Raw genomic sequence first — 18,492 nt, forward strand, 5'->3', positions numbered from 1 at the left:
GATGAGATTCAGGGAATGTGAAGTGTGCTCTCCTGATGCCTCTCTACATTTTCTAGAGCCCTGTATCAGGACGCAGACGTCTACCTCCTGGACGATCCACTCAGCGCAGTGGATGCAGAAGTCAGCAGGCACTTGTTCAAACAGTGAGTTTGCTCCTGTTTTCTATCATCTCTGCTTTCCAGGAACTCTGTAGAGATCAGGGAAGAGAGCTCAGGAAAGCCTTTGTACTTTGGGAGACTCAGCTTGCTCTGCCTGGTGTCTCTCTCTCCCCTCTCTTCCCCTCACAGAAGATCCATCATAGAGAAATTTTGCATCATACTGAGGCCAGGACAGGAAAATACAGCAGGTGCTTCCAGTGTGTGGAGGACAGTGGGATCTGTGCTTTAGGGTGTGAGGGATAGATGGCAGATTTCCTCCTGCTACTTGTAGTTGCTGAATCCAGACCCCAGGGATAGGAAGGGTGATGAATAGGGTGGTCTGGTGGTCTAGTGGTTAAGAATCTGCCTTGCGATGCAGTGGACATGGGTTTTATCCCTGTTGGAGAACTAAGATCTCTTATGCCATGGAGTAACTAAGCCCATGGGTCACAACTGTTGAGCCTGCATGCTCCAGAGCCTGCACACCACAGCTTGAGAGTCTGCATCACAGCAAAAGATGCTGCATGAAATGACTAAGACCTGACACAGCTAAATAAATAAATAAATATTTAAAAAGAAGAAAAATGATGCATGCTTTTTATTTTTTTCTTTTTGTGTATGTGTCAGGGGGAAATGTTCTGCATAATCTTGAGTCTAGAGTGATGTGAAATTATAGGAGGCTCACTCTGCCTCTGGCATCACATGTTCTATGCACACAGCCTTGTGGTTTAGACATAGCCTTTTCTTAAAGTTGTCCAGGGCACAAGACCTGAGACTTCCCCAGTCATCCAGGCTGGTCCCAAACTCACCTCCAGTGCTGGCTCATGCCATCCCCTCTGCCTGACATCTCTTTTCTCCTCTCCTTAGCTTCTAGTTCTTTTTTCCCCCTCTCTGTGTAACACTTTAGAGGTTTTTTTTGTTTTTTGACTTATTTTTAAAAATTTTAATTGGAAGCTAATTACTTTACAATATTGTAATGGTTTTGCCATACATTGACATGAATCCACCATGGGTGTACATGTGTTCCCCATCCTGAACCCCCCTCTCACCTCCCTCCTCCCTATCCCATCCCTCACTGGGATGACCCAGAGGGATGCATGTTTTTTAAAATTGGAGAATGGGACTAGGTGACCTGCTACTTGGCTGCCAGTTCTTTTCTTCCATCATTTGTTTAAGGCACGTTAGAAGCCAAGTTTTTAGTACTGCATATGACTTCTGTGGAAAGGCCTTTGTTTATTTTGCTTGTCATTCTGTTGGTTTGAAATTCTTAGTAAAGTCTAGAATTTCAAAGTGATTTATTCCTCACCAGCATATGGCTTCAAACATTAACATTGCTTCATCAATACTTAGTAGAATGAATACTTAGACTCACATGTAGGGTTAACTTGAGTTTGAAACTAGGTATCTAGAATCTGACTCTTACTTTGTGTCTGGAATTTGTTGTTGGTAGTTCTTGTTTGACCACTGAATCCTTGAGGTAGAAAGACTCTGATGCTTTTCTGTGTATAATGTGTCCTAATACACGCTGACCAAGACCTCTGGTGGAGTCTAGATGGGTCTTTTTGAAAGTCTCACAAACTTGCATTTTCTGAAGCAGCATCCACATCTACTCCATCTTGCTGTTGTTCACCTTGGTGAAGCCAACGAGTCCTTCCAGCTGCACTTACTAAAGCCCTGCTGTGTGCCCTGAGATCAATGCCCTTAGAGATGTCACTGCACAAAACCTCTTAGTTTACAAAGCAAGATGGTCAACCAGGAGAGGGGAAGGACCCACACTAGGCAGAATTAAGGGAGATAGGACACTCAGCTCTCATTCCTGCCTGTAAGGAACGTGTCTCTATGTGGAGCTTGTTAAGACAGAGGGCTGGGAAAAGTTAAGCAGCTCAATTCAGTTCAGTCATTGAGTCATGTTCGACATTTTGTGACCCCATGGGTTGCAGCATGCCAGGCCTCCCTGTCTATCACCAAATCCCAGAGTTTACTCGAACTCATGTCCATTGAGTTGGTGATGCCATCCAACCATCTCATCCTCTGTCATCCCCTTCTCCTCCTGCCTTCAATCTTTCCCAACATCAGGGTCTTTTCAAATGAGTCAGTTCTTTGTGTCAGGTGGCCAAAGTATTGGAGTTTCAACTTCAACATCAGTCCTTCCAGTGAATATTCAGGACTGATTTCCTTTATGATGGACTGGTTGGATCTCCTTACAGTCCAAGGGACTCTCAAGAGTCTTCTCCAATACCACAGTTCAAAAGCATCAGTTCTTCGGCGCTCAGCTTTCTTTATAGTCCAACTCTCACATCCATACATGACTACTGGAAAAACCATAGCTTTGATTACATGGATGTTTGTTGGCAAAGTAAAGTCTCTGCTTTTTAAGAAGCTGTCTAGGTTGGTCATAACTTTTCTTTTAAGGAGTAAGCGTCTTTTAATTTCATGGCTGCAGTCACCATCTGCAGTGATTTGGGAGCCCCCCAAAATGGAGTCTGTCACTGTTTCCACTGTTTTCCCATCTATTTCCCATGCAGTGATGGGATCAGATGCCATGATCTTCTTTTTCTGAATGTTGAGTTTTAAGCCAACTTTTTCACTCTGCTCTTTCACTTTCATCAAGAGGTTCTTTAGTTCTTCGCTTTCTGCCATAAGGGTGGTGTCATCTGCATATCTGAGGTTATTGATATTTCTTCTGGCAATCTTGATTCCAGATTGTGCTTCATCCAGCTCAGCATTTCTCATGATGCCCTCTGCATATAAGTTAAATAAGCAGGGTGTCAGTATACAGCCTTGACATACTCCTTTCCTGATTTGGAACTAGTCTGTTGTTCCATGTCCAGTTCTAACTGTTGCTTCTTGACATTTAGATGGTTTTAATATAGGATAGTAAGTGCTGAGTGAAAGCAGAAGTGGCAGCTGGAGGCTTTCACTGAAGTTGGAAAGTTCCCTGTGCCCGGGGCTGGGTGGAAAGTGCTTTGGGGGCCTGCACGCTGCGCAGGTGTGTGGAGGCTGAGAAGAGGACCCAGTTCTTTTTTTAAAAAATTAATTAGTTAATTAATTTTAGTTTACATATTGTATTGGTTTTACCATACATTGACTTGAATCCACTGTGGGTGTACATGTGTTCCCCATCCCATCCCTCTGGGTCATCCCAGTGCACCAGCCCTGAGCTCCCTGTATTATAAATCGAACCTGGACTGGTGATTTGTCTCACATATGATAATTTATATGTTTCAATGTTATGCCTCCATATCATCCCACCCTCGCTCTCTCCCACAGAGTCCAAAAGACTGTTCAATACATCTGTGTCTCTTTTGCTGTCTTGCATACAGATTTACTGTTACCATCTTTCTAAATTCCATACATATACTTTATTTATTTTTTTTAAATATTTCTTTTTATTTATTTATTTGTACTGCTTCTTCATTGCAGCATGTGGGATCTTGTTAATAGTTGTTGCATGTGGGATTTAGTTCCCTGACCAGGGATTGAACCCAGGCCCCCTGCATTGGGAATGTGGAGTCTTCACCACTGAACCACCAGAGAAGACCCCACACATATGTTTTAGTATATTGTATTGGTGTTTTACTTTCTGGCTTACTTCATGCTGTATAATAGGCTCCAGTTTCATCCACCTCATTAGAACTGATTCAAATGTATTATTTTTAATGGCTGAGTAATATTCCATTGTGTATATGTACCACAGCTTTCTTATCCATTCATCTACTGATGGGCATCTAGGTTGCTCCCATGTCCTAGCAATTATAAATAGTGCTGCAATGAACATTGAGATACACGTTCTTTCAATTTTGGTTTCCTCAGTGTGTATGCCCAGCAGTGTGATTGCTGGGTCATATGGCATTCTATTTCCAGGTTTTTAAGGGATCTCCACACTGTTCTCTATAGTGGCTGTACTAGTTTGCATTCCCACCAACAGTATAAGAGGGTTCCCTTTTCTTGACACACTCTCCAGCATTTACTGCTTGTAGACTTTTGGATAGCCGCCATTCTGACTGGCATGAAATGGTACCTCACTATGGTTTTGATTTGCATTTTTCTGATAATGAGTGATGTTGAGCATCTTTTCATGTGTTTGTTAGCCATCCGTATGTCTTCTTTGGAGAAATGTCTGTTTAGTTCTTTGGCCTACTTTTTGAATGGGTCTTTTATTTTTCTGGAATTGAGCTGCAGGAGTTGCTTGTATATTTTTGAGATGAATTCTTTGTCCATTGCTTCATTTGATATTATTTTCTCTCATTCCGAAGTCTGTCTTTTTACCTTGATTATAGTTTCCTTTGTTGGGCAGAAGCTTTTAATTTTAATTTCGCCCCATTTGTTTATTTTTGCTTTTGTTTCCAATATTCTGGGAGGTGGGTCATAGAGGATCCTGCTGTGGTTCATGTTGGAGAGTGTTTTTCCTATGTTTTCCTCTAGGATTTTAATATTTTCTGGTCTTATGTTTAGATCTTTAATCCATTTTGAGTTTATTTTTTTGTATGGTGTTAGAAAGTGTTCTAGTTTCATTCATGTACAAGTGGTTGACCAGTCTTCCCAGCACCTCTTGTTTAAGAGATTGTCTTTAATCCATTGTGTGTTCTTGCCTCCTTTGTTGAAGATAAGGTGTCCATAGGTGCGTGGATTTATCTCTGGGCTTTCCATTTTGTTCCATTGATCTATATTTCTGCCTTTGTGCCGGTACCATACTGTCTTGATGATGGTGGCTTTGTAGTAGAGCCTGAAGTCAGGCAGGTTGATTCCTCCAGTTCTGTTCTTCTTTCTCAAGATTGCTTTGGCTATTTGAGGTTTTTTGTATTTCCATACAAGTTATGAAATTATTTGTTCTAGTTCTCTGAAAAATACCGTTGGTAGCTTGATAGAGATTGCACTGAATCTATAGATTGTTTTGGATAGTATACTCATTTTCACTATATTGATTCTTCCAATCCATGAACACGGTATATTTCTCCATCTATTAGTGTCCTTTTGATTTCTTTCACTAGTGTTTTACAGTTTTCTATATATAGGTATTTTGTTTCTTTAGATAGATATAGTCCTAAGTATTTTGTTCTTTTCATTGCAATGGTGAATAGAATTGTTTCCTTAATTTCTCTTTCTGTTTTCTCCTTATAAGTGTATGCGAATGCAAGGAATTTCTGTGTGTTGATCTTATATTCTGCAACTTTACTATACTCATTGATTAGCTCTAGTAATTTTCTGGTGGAGTCTTTAGGGTTTTCTATGTAGAGGATCATGTCATCTGCCAACAGTGAGAGTTTTACTTCTTCTTTTCCAATCTGGATTCTTTTTATTTCTTTTTCTGCTCTGATTGCTATGGCCCAAACTTCCAAAACTATGTTGAATAGTAGTGGGAAGAGTGGGCACCCTCGTCTTTTTCCTGACTTTAGGGGAAATGCTTTCAATTTTTCACCATTGAGGATAATGTTTGCTGAGAGTTTGTCATATATAGCTTTTATTATGTTGAAGTATGTTCCTTCTATTCCTGCTTTCTGGAAGGTTTTTTTTTTTTAAATCATAAATGGATGTTGAATTTTGTCAAAGGCTTTCTCTGCATCTATTGAGATAATCATATGGTTTTTATTTTTCAATTTGTTAATGTGGTGAATTACATTGATTGATTTGCGGATATTGAAGAATCCTTGCACCCCTGGGATAAAACTTACTTGGTTATGATGTATGATCTTTTTATATGTTGTTGGATTCTGTTTGCTAGAATTTTATTAAGGATTTTTGCATTTATGTTCATCAGTGATATTGGACTATAGTTTTCTTTTTTTGTGTCATCTTTGTCAGGTTTTGGTATTAGGGTTATGGTGGCCTCATAGAATGAGTTTGGAAGTTTACCTTCCTCTGCAATTATCTGGAAGAGTTTTAGTAGAATAGGTGTTCTCTAAATTTTTGTTAGAATTCAGCTGTGAAGCCGTCTGGTCCTGGGCTTTTGTTTGTTGGGAGATTTCTGATTACAGTTTCAATTTCCGTACTTGTGATGGGTCTATTAAGATTTTCTATTTCTTCCTGGTTCAGTTTTGGAAAGTTGTAGTTTTCTAAGAATTTCTCCATTTCTTCCAAGTTGTCCATTTTATCTGCATATAGTTGCTGATAGTAGTCTCTTATGATCCTTTGTATTTCTGTGTTGTCTGTTGTGATCACTCCATTTTCATTTTTAATTTTATTGATTTGATTTTTCTCCCTTTGCTTCTTGATGAGTCTGCCTAATGGTTTGTGAATTTTATTTATCTTCTCAAAGAACCAGCTTTTGGTTTTATTAATCTTTGTCTCTTTTGTTTCTTTTGCATTTATCTCTGCTCTAATTTTAAGATTTCTTTCTTTCTACTAACCCTGGGTCTCTTCATTTCTACCTTTTCAAGTTACTTTAGGTGTAGAGTTAGGTTATTTATTTGACTTTTTTCTTGTTTCTTGAGGTAAGCCTGTATTGCTATGACCCTTCCCCTTAGCACTGCTTTTACAGTGTCCAACAGGTTTTGGGTTGTTGTGTTTTCATTTTCATTCATTTCTATGTATATGTTGATTTCTTTCTTGATATCTTCTGTGATTTGTTGGTTATTCAGCAGCGTGTTGTTCAGCCTCCATATGTTGGAATTTTTAATAGTTTTTCTCCTGTAATTGACATCCAATCTTACTGTATTGTGGTCAGAAAAGATTCTTGGAATGAGTTCAAGTTTTTTTAAATTACCAAGGCTAGATTTATGACCTAGGGTGTGATCTATCCTGGAGAAGGTTCCAAGTGCACTTGAGAAAAAGGTGAAATTCATTGTTTTGGGGTGAAATGTCCTGTAGATATCAATTAGGTCTAACTGGTCTATTGTATCATTTAAAGTTTGTGTTTCCTTATTAACTTTCTGTTTAGTTGATCTATCCATAGGTGTGGGTGGGGTATTAAAGTCACCCACTATTATTGTGTTATTGTTAATTTTCCCTTTCATACTTGTTAGCATTTGTCTTACATATTATGGTGCTCCTATGTTGGGTGCATATATATTTATCCTTTGATCATTCTGTAGTGTCCTTCTTTGTCTCTTTTCACAGCCTTTGTTTTAAAGTCTATTTTATCTGATATGAGTATTGCTACTCCTGCTTTCTTTTGGTTTCTATTTGCGTGGAATATCTTTTTCCAGCCCTTCACTTTCAGTCTGTATGTGTCCCCTGTTTTGAGGTGGGTCTCTTGTAGACAACATATATAGGGGTCTTGTTTTTGTATCCATTCAGCCCGTCTTTTTCTTTTGGTTGGGACATTCAACCCATTTACATTTAAGATAAATATTAATAAGTATGATCCCATTGCCTACTTTATTGTTTTGGATTTGAGTTATATACCCTTTCTGAGTTTCCTGTCTAGAGAAGATCCTTTAGCATTTGTTGGAGAGCTGGTTTGGTGGTGCTGAATTCTCTCAGCTTTTGCTTGTCTGTAAAGCTCTTGATTTCTCCTTCATATTTGAGTGAGATCCTTGCTGGGTACAGAAATCTGGGCTGTAGGTTATTTTCTTTCATCACTTTAAGTATGTCCTGCCATTCCCTTCTGGCCTGAAGAGTTTCTATTGAAAGATCAGCTGTTATCCTTATGGGAATCCCATTATGTGTTATTTGCTCTTTTTCCCTTGCTGCTTTTAGTATTTGTTCTTTGTGTTTGATCTTTGTTATTTTGATTAATATGTGTCTTGGGCTATTTTGCCTTGGGTTTATCTTATTTGGAACTCTCTGGGTTTCTTGGACTTGGGTGATTATTTCCTTCTCCATTTTAGGGAAATATTTAACTATTATCTCCTCAAGTATTTTCTCATGGTCTTTCTTTTTGTCTTCTTCTTCTGGGACTCCTATGATTCGAATGTTGGAGCGTTTAACATTGTCCCAGAGGTCTCTGAGCTTGTCCTCATTTCTTTTAATTCTTTTTTCCTCTCTGTTTCATTTATTTCTATCATATTATCTTCTACCTCACTAGTCCTATCTTCTGCCTCCGTTAGTCTACTGTTAGTTGCCTCCAGAGTGTTTTTTATCTCATTTATTGCATTATTCATTATATATTGACTCTTTTTATTTCTTCTAGGTCATTGTTAAACCTTTCTTGCATCTTCTCAATCCTTGTCTCCAGGCTGTTTATCTGTAACTCCAATTTGTTTTCAAGATTTTGGATCATTTTCACTATCATTATTCAGAATTCTTTCTCAGGTAGATTCCCTATCTCTTCCTCTTTTGTTTGGTTTGGTGGGCATTTATCCTGTTCCTTTTCCTGCTGGGTATTTCTCTGCCTTTTCATCTTGTTTATATTGCTGTGTTTGTGGTGGTCTTTCTGTATTTTGGCAGTTGGTGGTTCCTCTTTATTGTGGCGGTTCCTCATTGTGGGTGGGGTTGTACAGGTGGCTTGTCAATGTTTCCTGGTTAGGGAAGCTTGTGTAGGTGTTTTGGCGGGTGGAGCTGGATTTCTTCTCTCTGGAGTGCAATGAAGTGTCCATTAGTGAGTTTGGGGATGTCAGTGGGTTTGGTGTGATTTTGGGCAGCCTGTATATTGAGGCTCAGGGTTATGTTCCTGTATTGCTGGAGAATTTGCATGGTGTGTCTTGCTCTGGAGCTTGTTGGCCCTTAGGTGGTTCTTGGTTTCAGTGTAGGTATGGAGGCATTTGATCAGCTCCTATTGATTAATGTTCCCTGGAGTCAGGAGTTCTCTGGTGTACTCAGGATTTGGACTTAAGCTTCCTGCCTCTGGTTTTCAGTCTCATTCTTACAGTAGCCTCAAGACTTCTCCATCTACACATCACCAATGATAAAACATCTAGGTTAATGAAGAAAAGTTTCTATACAGTGAGGGACACCCAGAGAGGTACACAGAATTACATGGAAAAGAGAAGAGGGAGGAAGAAGATAGATGTGACCAGGAGGAGAAGAGGGGGAATCAAAAGGGGAGAGAGCAAGCTAGCCAGTAATCACTTCCCTATGTGCTCTCTACAATCTGGACCCCTCAGAGATGTTCATGGAGTTACACAGAGATGAGGAGAGGGAGGAAGTAGACAGAGGTGGCCAGGAGGATGAAGGGGGGAATCAAAAGGAGAGAGACAGATCCAGCCAGTAATCAGTTCCTTAAGTGTTCTCCACAGCCCAGAACACACAAAGAGATTCACCGAGTTGGGTAGAGAAGAAAAGGGGGATGGGAGAGATAGAGGCGACCTGTTGGAGAAAAAGGAGAGTCAAAAGGGGGATGAGCAATCAGGCCAGTGAGCTCACTTCCAAGTTAAAATGGGTACTGAAGATTGGGTTCTTAAAGGTACAAAGTTGATAACAAATCCCAAAAAACAAAGATGAAAAATCTAGAGTAGATGTTAGATTCTCAAAATTACAATATTAAAAAAAAAAACAAAACAACAAAGTCACAAAAATTGTAAAATATATATATATGAGTTTGCTTTAAAAATAGCATCTTTTTTTGCAAGGTAATAATTAGAGATACCAAGGGAACATTTCATGCAAAAATGGGCTTGATAAAGGACAGAAATGGTATGGACCTAACAGAAGCAGAAGATATTAAGAAGAGGTGGCAAGAATATACAGAAGAACTATATAAAAAAGATCTTCACGACCCAGATAATCATGATGATGTGATCACTAATCTAGAGCCAGACATCTTGGAATGTGAAGTCAAGTGGGCCTTAGAAAGCATCACTACGAACAAAGCTAGTGGAGGTGATGGAATTCCAGTTGAGCTGTTTCGAGTCCTGAAAGATGATGCTGTAAAAGTGCTACACTCAATATGCCAACAAATTTGGAAAACTCAGCAGTGGTCACAGGACTGGAAAAGATCAGTTTTCATTCCAATCCCAAAGAAAGGCAATGCCAAAGAATGCTCAAACTATCGCACAATTGCACTCATCTCACATGCTAGTAAAGTAATGCTCAAAATTCTCGAAGCCAGGCTTCAGCAAAACGTGAACCATGAACTCCCTGATGATCAAGCTGGTTTTAGAAAAGGCAGAGGAACCAGAGATCAAATTGCCAACATCCGCTGTATCATCAAAAAAGCAAGAGAGTTCCAGAAAAACATCTATTTCTACTTTCTTGGCTATGCCAAAGCCTTTGACTATGTAGATCACAATAAACTGTGGAAAATTCTGAAAGAGATGGGAATACCAGACCACCTGACCTGCCTCTTGAGAAACCTGTATGCAGGTCAGGAAGCAACAGTTAGAACTGGACATGGAACAACAGACTGGTTCCAAATAGGAAAAGGAGTACGTCAAGGCTGTATATTGTCACCCTGCTTATTTAACTTCTATGCAGAGTACATCATGAGAAACGCTGGACTGGAAGAAACACAAGCTGGAATCAAGATTGCCGGGAGAAATATCAATAACCTCAGATATGCAGATGACACCATCCTTATGGGAGAAAGTGAAGAGGAGCTAAAAAGCCTCTTGATGACAGTGAAAGAGGAGAGTGAAAAAGTTGGCTTAAAGCTCAACATTCAGAAAACGAAGATCATGGCATCTGGTCGCATCACTTCATGGGAAAGAGACAGGGAAACAGTGGAAACAGTGTCAGACTTTATATTTTTGGGCTCCAAAATCACTGCAGATGGTGACTGCAGCCATGAAATTAAAAGACGCTTACTCCTTGGAAGAAAAGTTATGACCAACCTAGATAGCATATTGAAAAGCAGGGACATTACTTTGCCGACTGAGGTCCGTCTAGTCAAGGCTATGGTTTTTCCAGTGGTTATGTATGGATGTGAGAGTTGGACTGCGAAGAAGGCTGAGCGCCAAAGAATTGATGCTTTTGAACTGTGGTGTTGGAGAAGACTCTTGAGAGTCCCTTGGACTGCAGGGAGATCCAACCAATCCATTCTGAAGGAGATAGCCCTGGGATCTCTTTGGAGGGAATGATGCTAAAGCTGAAACTCCAGTAATTTGGCCACCTCATGCGAAGAGTTGACTCATTGGAAAAGACTCTGATGCTGGGAGGGATTGAGGGCAGTAGGAGAAAGGGACGACCAAGCATGAGATGGCTGGATGGCATCACGGACCTGATGGACATGAGTCTTAGTGAACTCCGGGAGATGGTGATGAACAGGGAGGCCTGGCATGCTGTGATTCATGGGGTCGCAAAGAGTTGGACACGAGTGAGCGACTGAACTGATCTGAACTGAGTAGGTTATAAAAATGAAAATTAAAGCTGTAACATGACTTAAAAATAAAAGAAAAAATTTTTTTTAATTTAAAAGATGATAATAGTAAAAACATATCTAAGACTTTTTCTGGAGCTGTTGCAGACAGTGTGAGGTCAGTTCATTTTCAGATAGTTCCTTGGTCTGGCTTGTACTTCTCAAAGTCTATAGGCCCCTTCCTATGTAGTTGGTGCTAACTACAGGATTTTAATCTACTGCACCTGTCACTTCCAGAGCGGTTCCCTCTGTTTATTTTAGGTTCTTCTGTTTGTTGATCTCTGCAGTGTCTAATTTCTGCCCTGACACAAAGGGCATGGTGGTGGTCACTTTTATTTAGGCTTGCTTGTTCAGTCATGCTTTGGGGAGGGAGGAACACTGCAAACAAATATCACTGGTGTGTGCTCACAGTGATTCAGCCATACTGGGTTTGCCCCCACTCACAGTGTGTGTGCTTTTTCAGTCTACACTGCTCAGACTCTAGGTTGCTCTGCTGGGAACTGTCTGGTGCAGGCCCTGGTTTGCATGCACTTCTCATGTCTAAGCTGCTCAGGTTCAGGTTCTTGGATACTCCACAAAGGCGCAGATTTGGTTGGGCCTGCATTTTGCACCTGTCCCAGGTCTGAGCAGCTGAGGTGACCAGGTGCTTGGCACGTGTAGTTGCCCCCAGTTGAAGGCTGCAGCCTATCCCCTCCCCCATCCCAGCCGCTCGGTTTTCTGGGTGTACAATGGGCGTGCATTTTTCAGGTGTGCTGTGTATCTCTTCTGGGGAGCTGATCTCTGGCTGCGACCCTCCTGGCAGATTTCGACCATCCAGAATCCCAAGAAGTCTTGGTTAGCAACAAAGTCTGCATGCAGTTTGGTATAGGATGCCTCTCTGGGGCCACGATTTCCCCCTTGCAGCTCTGGCTGCCCTCGCCTGCCTGTCTCCAGCGGTGGATGGGCCAGTCCACAGCCAGCTAGCTCTGCTCAGTCCATTCTGTGAGCATGCCTGGCGGTGTCTTAGGTTAGGGCTTTTCGTGGGGTAGCTATCCCACAGTCTAGGTTGCTATCTCAAGCTAGTTTCCTCAGATTGCCCTCAGGGCATTCAGGAGGGTCCTTACCCTAAGCAATGCAGCCCGCTCCTCCCTATCCCTCCCCCCCCCCCCCACCCTTGCTAGTGGGAGATGCAAGCGTCTGGGCTGCTGCTCTGCTGGGAGTTGCTGTTGGGCACGTGATCTGTGGGTTTTAATTATTTATTTATTTTTCCTCCTGGTTATTTTGCCCTCTCAGATTCCAAGGCTCACCACAGACCCGCCGGAGAGAGTGTTTCCTGGTGTTTGGAAACTTCTCTCTTTTTTAAGACTCCCTTCCTGGGATGGATCTCCATCCCTACCTCTTTTGCCTCCCTTTTTATCTTTTATATTTTGCCCTACCTCCTTTCAAAGACAATGGGCTGCCTTTCTGGGTGCCTGATGTCCTCTGCCAGCATTCAGAAGTTGTTCTGTGGAATTTGCTCAGCGTTCAAATGTTCTTTTGATGAATTTGTGGGGGGAGAAAGTGGTCTCCCCATCCTATTCCTCTGTCATCTTAGGACCACCTCTGAGGACCCAGTTCTTTTCCTGAAGGATGAGTAGAAGCTCAGGTGTGGAGGGAGGAGGAAACAGGACTGTGAGGAGAACAGCAGGCACATCCTTACCTGGAGGAGGCAGGGTGTTTGGCAGAAAGAAGCTATTTAGAAATTCTTGCTTTCAGGTCCTGTGTTAGTTTGCTGGGGCTGTGTCCATCCAGACTGCTCTCACAGGAGACCAGAGCCTGGGAAGCTTAGAAATAATAGAAGTTTATCTCTCATAGTTTTGAAAGCTGGGAAAGTCTAAGATCAAGATGTAGGCAGTTTGGTTTCTCTTTAGACCTCTCTGCTTGGCTTCCAATGGCATTCTTCTTGCATGGTCCTCACATGATCCTCCCTCTGTCCACGTGCACCCCTGTGTCTCTGTCCTTATGTCTTAGTCTCCTCTTCTAAGGACAGCAGTCAGATTATATTTGGCCCACCCTTATGGCCTTATTTAACTTACATACCTCTTTGAAGGTCCTGTCACCAAATTCTAAAGTACTGGGGGTTAAGACATCAGTATGTACATTTGCAGGGGAAAGAATTCATTCACAACTCACAATTCATGCTACCTGCTGCTGTTGCTTCTAAGTCGCTTCAGTCATGTCTGACTCTGTGCGACTCCATAGACAGCAGCCCACTAGGCTCCTCTGTCCCTGGGATTCTCCAGGCAAGAATACTGGAGTGGGTTGCCATTTCCTTCTCCAATGCATGAAAGTGAAACGCGAAAGTGAAGTCGCCCAGTCATGCCTGACTCTTAGCGACCCGATGGACTGCAGCCTACCAGGCTTCTCCGTCGATGGGATTTTCCAGGCAAGAGTGCTGGAGTGGGGTACCGTTGCCTTCTCCATGCTACCTAGCAAAGTAAAAAGATTTCAGCAGAGTTATCAGTGTGTGTGTGTGTGTGTGTGTGTGTGTGTGTGTGAGAGAGAGAGAGAGAGAGAGAGAGAGAGAGAGAGAGAGAGAGAGAGAGAGAGAGACATATGGGGATAGCTCTGAGCTCTGGATACAAGGAGCTGGTATTTCACATTCACTAGCAGGGTCAATTCTTTGAGGTCCTTTTTTTGGCGGGGGAGGCAAGAATACTGGAGTGGGTTGCCATTCCCTTCTTCAGGAGATCTTCCCGACCCAGGGATTGAGCCTGGGTCTCCCGTATTGTAGGCAGGTGCCTTACCATCTGAGCCACCAGGGAAGTCAACCTAGATAGCATATTAAAAAGCAGAGACATTACTTTGCCAACAAAGGTGTGTCTAGTCAAGGCTATGGTTTTTCCAGTGGTCATGTATGGATGTGAGAGTTGGACTGTGAAGAAAGCTGAGTGCCAAAGAATTGATGCTTTTGAACTGTGGTGTTGGAGAAGACTCTTGAGAGTCCCTTGGACTGCAAGGAGATCCAACCAGTCCATTCTAAAGGAGATCAGTCCTAGGTGTTCATTGGAGGGACTGATGCTAAAGCTGAAACTCCAATACTTTGGCCACCTCATGTGAAGAGTTGACTCATTGGAAAAGACTCTGACGCTGGGAGGGATTGGGGGCAGGAGGAGAAGGGGACAACAGAGGATGAGGTGGCTGGATGGCATCACCGACTCTATGGACATGAGTTTGAGTGAACTCTGGGAGTTGGTGATGGACAGGGAGGCCTGGCGTGCTGCTATTCATGAGGTCGCAAAGAGTTGGACACGACTGAGTGACTGAACTGAACTGAACTGAACTGAGCAGGGTCATTGTATGAGTTCTACCAAAGTTTGTGTGTAACTTGTGCTTAGTACTGGGGTGATGAAAGAGCTCTGGAGATGAGTGGTGATGATGGTTACACAACAACGTAAATGTACTTAAAGTTACTGTGCTATATACTTAAAATGGTTAAAATGGTAGATTTCATATTATGTGTATTTTGCCACACAAAAAATGCACAGTAGTACTGACTCTTTCAAAGTAAGAGAGTAGCACAGCTGACACTTGGCATGGCCTCCAGCTCTCTGGTCTGACCCCCTTTCCTACCCTCTCCTGATCATGGCTTGATGAATTTTCCCTTAGAGAAATGCCTTGTGTCTTGTCATGAGTTCAGTGATGGCTCTAGTGCTGTGGAAGAGATTCCCCACCTTGCCCTCCTGGCATCATGAGTAGTTCAGCCTCCCTGTTCTCAATACCCATTCCTGAACACACAAATGTCTGTCACTCTGTCTTGTGTGCATCTGCACAAATTCTCCATCAGTGTAAGAAGAGATCCTGCTGACTGCTATATTTGCATCACTGGGAGGGGAGAAGACAGAGTTCTGATTGTCAAGTGTCACTGTGCTCATCACAAAAGCTGTCCCAAGTTCTTTTCTGAACCCAGGATGTGTTTATAAAGTCCTCTCAACATTTTGGGTGTAATGACTCTGGGTATACACTTGATAGAAGCAAGCTTGTTAATTAAGACTGTCCTTTGCCATCAGAACCACATTTTCTGGGGAAACTTAGGGCAAGGAGCATGAATGCAATACTTAGGACATTACTTAGCAGCAACATTATGGAATGAGAGATGGTGGTTGTGTTGAAGCTTAATAATGGGGAGTATTTTGTATTAAAAGTGAGTGAATAATATTTCTACTAGCCATTAACAGTTTTCTTCAGTCATGAATCTATATCCAAGGTTACTAAGGTCCGTAAGTTTTACACTTATATGTTGTTACACTTACTACACTAAGTGAGTTCGATCACCTACATAAGGTGAGGGGCCTTAGGTGAACTGATACAGTGACACCTGTGTCCAGCCATGGATCGTGTCCTGGTCCAGCTCTACATCATCAGACCCCCCACCTCCTGCATCATCTGCTCTTCAGGTCTTTCCTGATCAGATTCTGACACTGCTTTCTACACAGCTCACCCTCCTGTTCCAGCCCTTCATAGATCCCCCTTGTCCTCCCACCCCATTCAGGATGCAGTTCCAGGTACTCAAACAGAGAACAGGCTTCTTTGCCGCCTGCCCCATCAACTTTTCCAGCTCATCCCCACACCCAATCAGTATCTGGCTGTGCTGGATTTATGGGGGTTCCTTTCTCACCCCTGTCTGTCTGTACATACGGGTCCCTCTGTCCCAGAGCCAGGGAGCAGTGTACCAGCACACAGAAGGAAGGTGGAAAATGGGTGCTGCCATTCCCTCCTGCTCCTCCAGGGGGCCCCCATGCCCTCTGTCTTTCCACAGCCCTCAGTGGGTGCACTTGACCATTTATGAGTCCCCCTTACTGCCACCCCTCCCCAAATCTCGACCCTAAGCAGTGAATGCAGGAAGGCGCCTCATCCCAGCATGTTCTGTCCCAGGACCCCTGCACCTGCTATGTCTTCTTCCAGGATTTCCCCCCAGATAGTCTCAGGGCTCCCATGTCACCCTATCTAAGACAACAGCACTCCCTTGCTTTTCCCTGAGAGCACACATCACAGCCCAATAGTGCATTTTTCCTATATTAGTTCAGTGTATTCCTCTCTCCATGTGCAGAGTGTTGTTTACTGTCTTGACCTGTGGGTATATCCTCAGCACTTGGGATAGCACCTCTGCCTAACCAAAGTCTGCCAGTCGAATGAATGAAGGTGGGACTCTGCATTACATATATCCTTTCTACAATAACCTGCCATGTCCCCTCTTAACACAGCATTTATATAGGATTATTTTGATATAGGGAATTATATGGTTAACAGCTCTTATCTAGAAATAATGTGTAAACAGCTCATCACTGAAGCAATTATTTTTTATGGCATGACTTGGAAAACTTTACTCTTAAAAGCTTGAAAAATAAAGTAGTGTTTCTAGAGATTTGGATAAAAATTATTTGGGAAGAAATTCAAAATCATCAACTGATCACTTCATTGTAATTATAGCACCTCATCTGTGGTGGAATGTTAGGAATAAAACATTTAAAACTTTTTGGTTGGTCCATCTTGGATAAAGCAACCCATCATATTTGATTAACATCTGCCTTCGGGGACTATTGACAGGTATTTTGAACTAAAGAAAAACAATTCATGGGTTCCAAAGAACATTCCCAAGAAGGTTCAAAGTACTGTACAATTGGACTCATTCCATAAGCTAGCAAAGTAATACCTCCGAGCTAGGCTTCAGGAGTATGTGAACTGAGAACTTCCAGATGTACAGGCTGGGTTTAGAAAAGGCAGAGGAACCAGAGATCAAATTGCCATTATTCACTGAATCATAGAGAAAGCAAGGAAATCTAAAAAATAATCCACTTCTGTTTCATTGACTATACTAAAGTGTTTAACTGTGTGGATCACAACAAACTGTGGAAAATTCTTCAAGAAATGGGAATACCACACTACTTTACCTGTCTCCTGAGAAACCTGTATGTGGATAAGAAGCAACAGTTAGAAATGGACATGAAACAACTGACTGGTTCAAAATTAGGCAAGGAGTATGTCAAGGCTGTATATTGTTACCCTGCTTATTTTACTTTTATGCAGAGTACATCATGTAAAATGCTGGGCTGGATGAATCACAAACTAGAATCAAGATTGCTGGGATAAATATGAACAAGCTCAGATTTGCAGATGATGCCACCCTTAATGGAAGAAAGTGAAGCAAAACTAAAGAACCTCTTGATGGGGATGAAAGTGTGTACACGTGTATTCTCAGTCATGTCTGACTCCATGTCATGCAACCCCATGGACTGCAGCCCACCAATCTCCTTTGTCCATGGAGTTTTCCAGGCAAGAATACTGGAATGGGTTCCCATTTCTTTCTAGAGGGGATCTTCCCAACCCAGGAATTGAACCCCTATCTCCTGCATTGACAGGCAAATTCTTTATCACTATGTCACCTGAGGATGAAAGAAGAGAGTGAAAAAGCTGACTTGAAGCTCAACATAAAAAAACCCAAAGATTATGACATCCAGTCCCACCACTTCATGCCAGATAGAAGGGAAAAATGTAGAAACAGTGACATTTTATTTTTATGGGCTCCAAAATCACTGTGGACAGTGACTGCAGCCATGAAATTAAAAGACACTTGCTCTTTGGAAGGAAAACTATGACAAACCTAGACAGTGTATTAAAAAAAAAAAGACATCACTTTGTGGACAAAAGTCTGTGTTGTCATAGCTATAGTTTTTCCAGTAGTCATACATGGATGTGAGAGTTGATCCACAAGGAAGGCTGAGTGCCAAAGAATTGATGCTTTCAAATTGTGGTCATGGAGAAGACTCTTGAGAGTCCCTTGGACTTCAAAAAGATCAAACAAGTCAGTTCTAAAGGAAATCAATTCTGAATATTCATTGGAAGGATAGATGCTGAAGCTGCAGCTCCAATCCTTTGGCCACCTGATGCAAAGAGCCAACTCATTGGAAAAGACCCTGACACTGGGAAAAATTGAAGGCAAAAGGAGAAGGGGGAAGCAGAGGATGAGATGGTTAGATAGCATCATTGACTTAATAGACATGAATTTGAGCAAACTGTCGAGACAGTGGAGGACAGGGAAGCCTGGTGTGCTGCAGTCCATGGGGTCACAGGAGCTGGACATGACTTATGGACTGGTTGACAACAATTCCATGAAAAACTTTAGTACTAACTGGAGGAAGGGGTTACTCAGTCAAGAAACTTAGG

The 18,492-nt window shown here is 42.1% G+C and overlaps 1 protein-coding gene across 4 annotated transcripts in view; it reads left to right on the plus strand.

Moving 5' to 3' along the window:
- Nucleotides 1-18,492, plus strand: part of LOC138446666 (ATP-binding cassette sub-family C member 4-like) — a 307,920-nt gene that overhangs the window by 156,292 nt on the left and 133,136 nt on the right. For all 4 annotated transcript variants that reach the window (XM_069601887.1, XM_069601886.1, XM_069601889.1 and 1 more), the window contains one exon: nt 57-143. In XM_069601887.1, the coding sequence (XP_069457988.1) occupies nt 57-143 (87 nt within the window). The remainder of the gene's footprint in view (nt 1-56; nt 144-18,492) is intronic.

Source organism: Ovis canadensis, chromosome 10 (genome assembly GCF_042477335.2).
Source record: "Ovis canadensis isolate MfBH-ARS-UI-01 breed Bighorn chromosome 10, ARS-UI_OviCan_v2, whole genome shotgun sequence".
Lineage (NCBI taxonomy): Eukaryota > Metazoa > Chordata > Mammalia > Artiodactyla > Bovidae > Ovis > Ovis canadensis.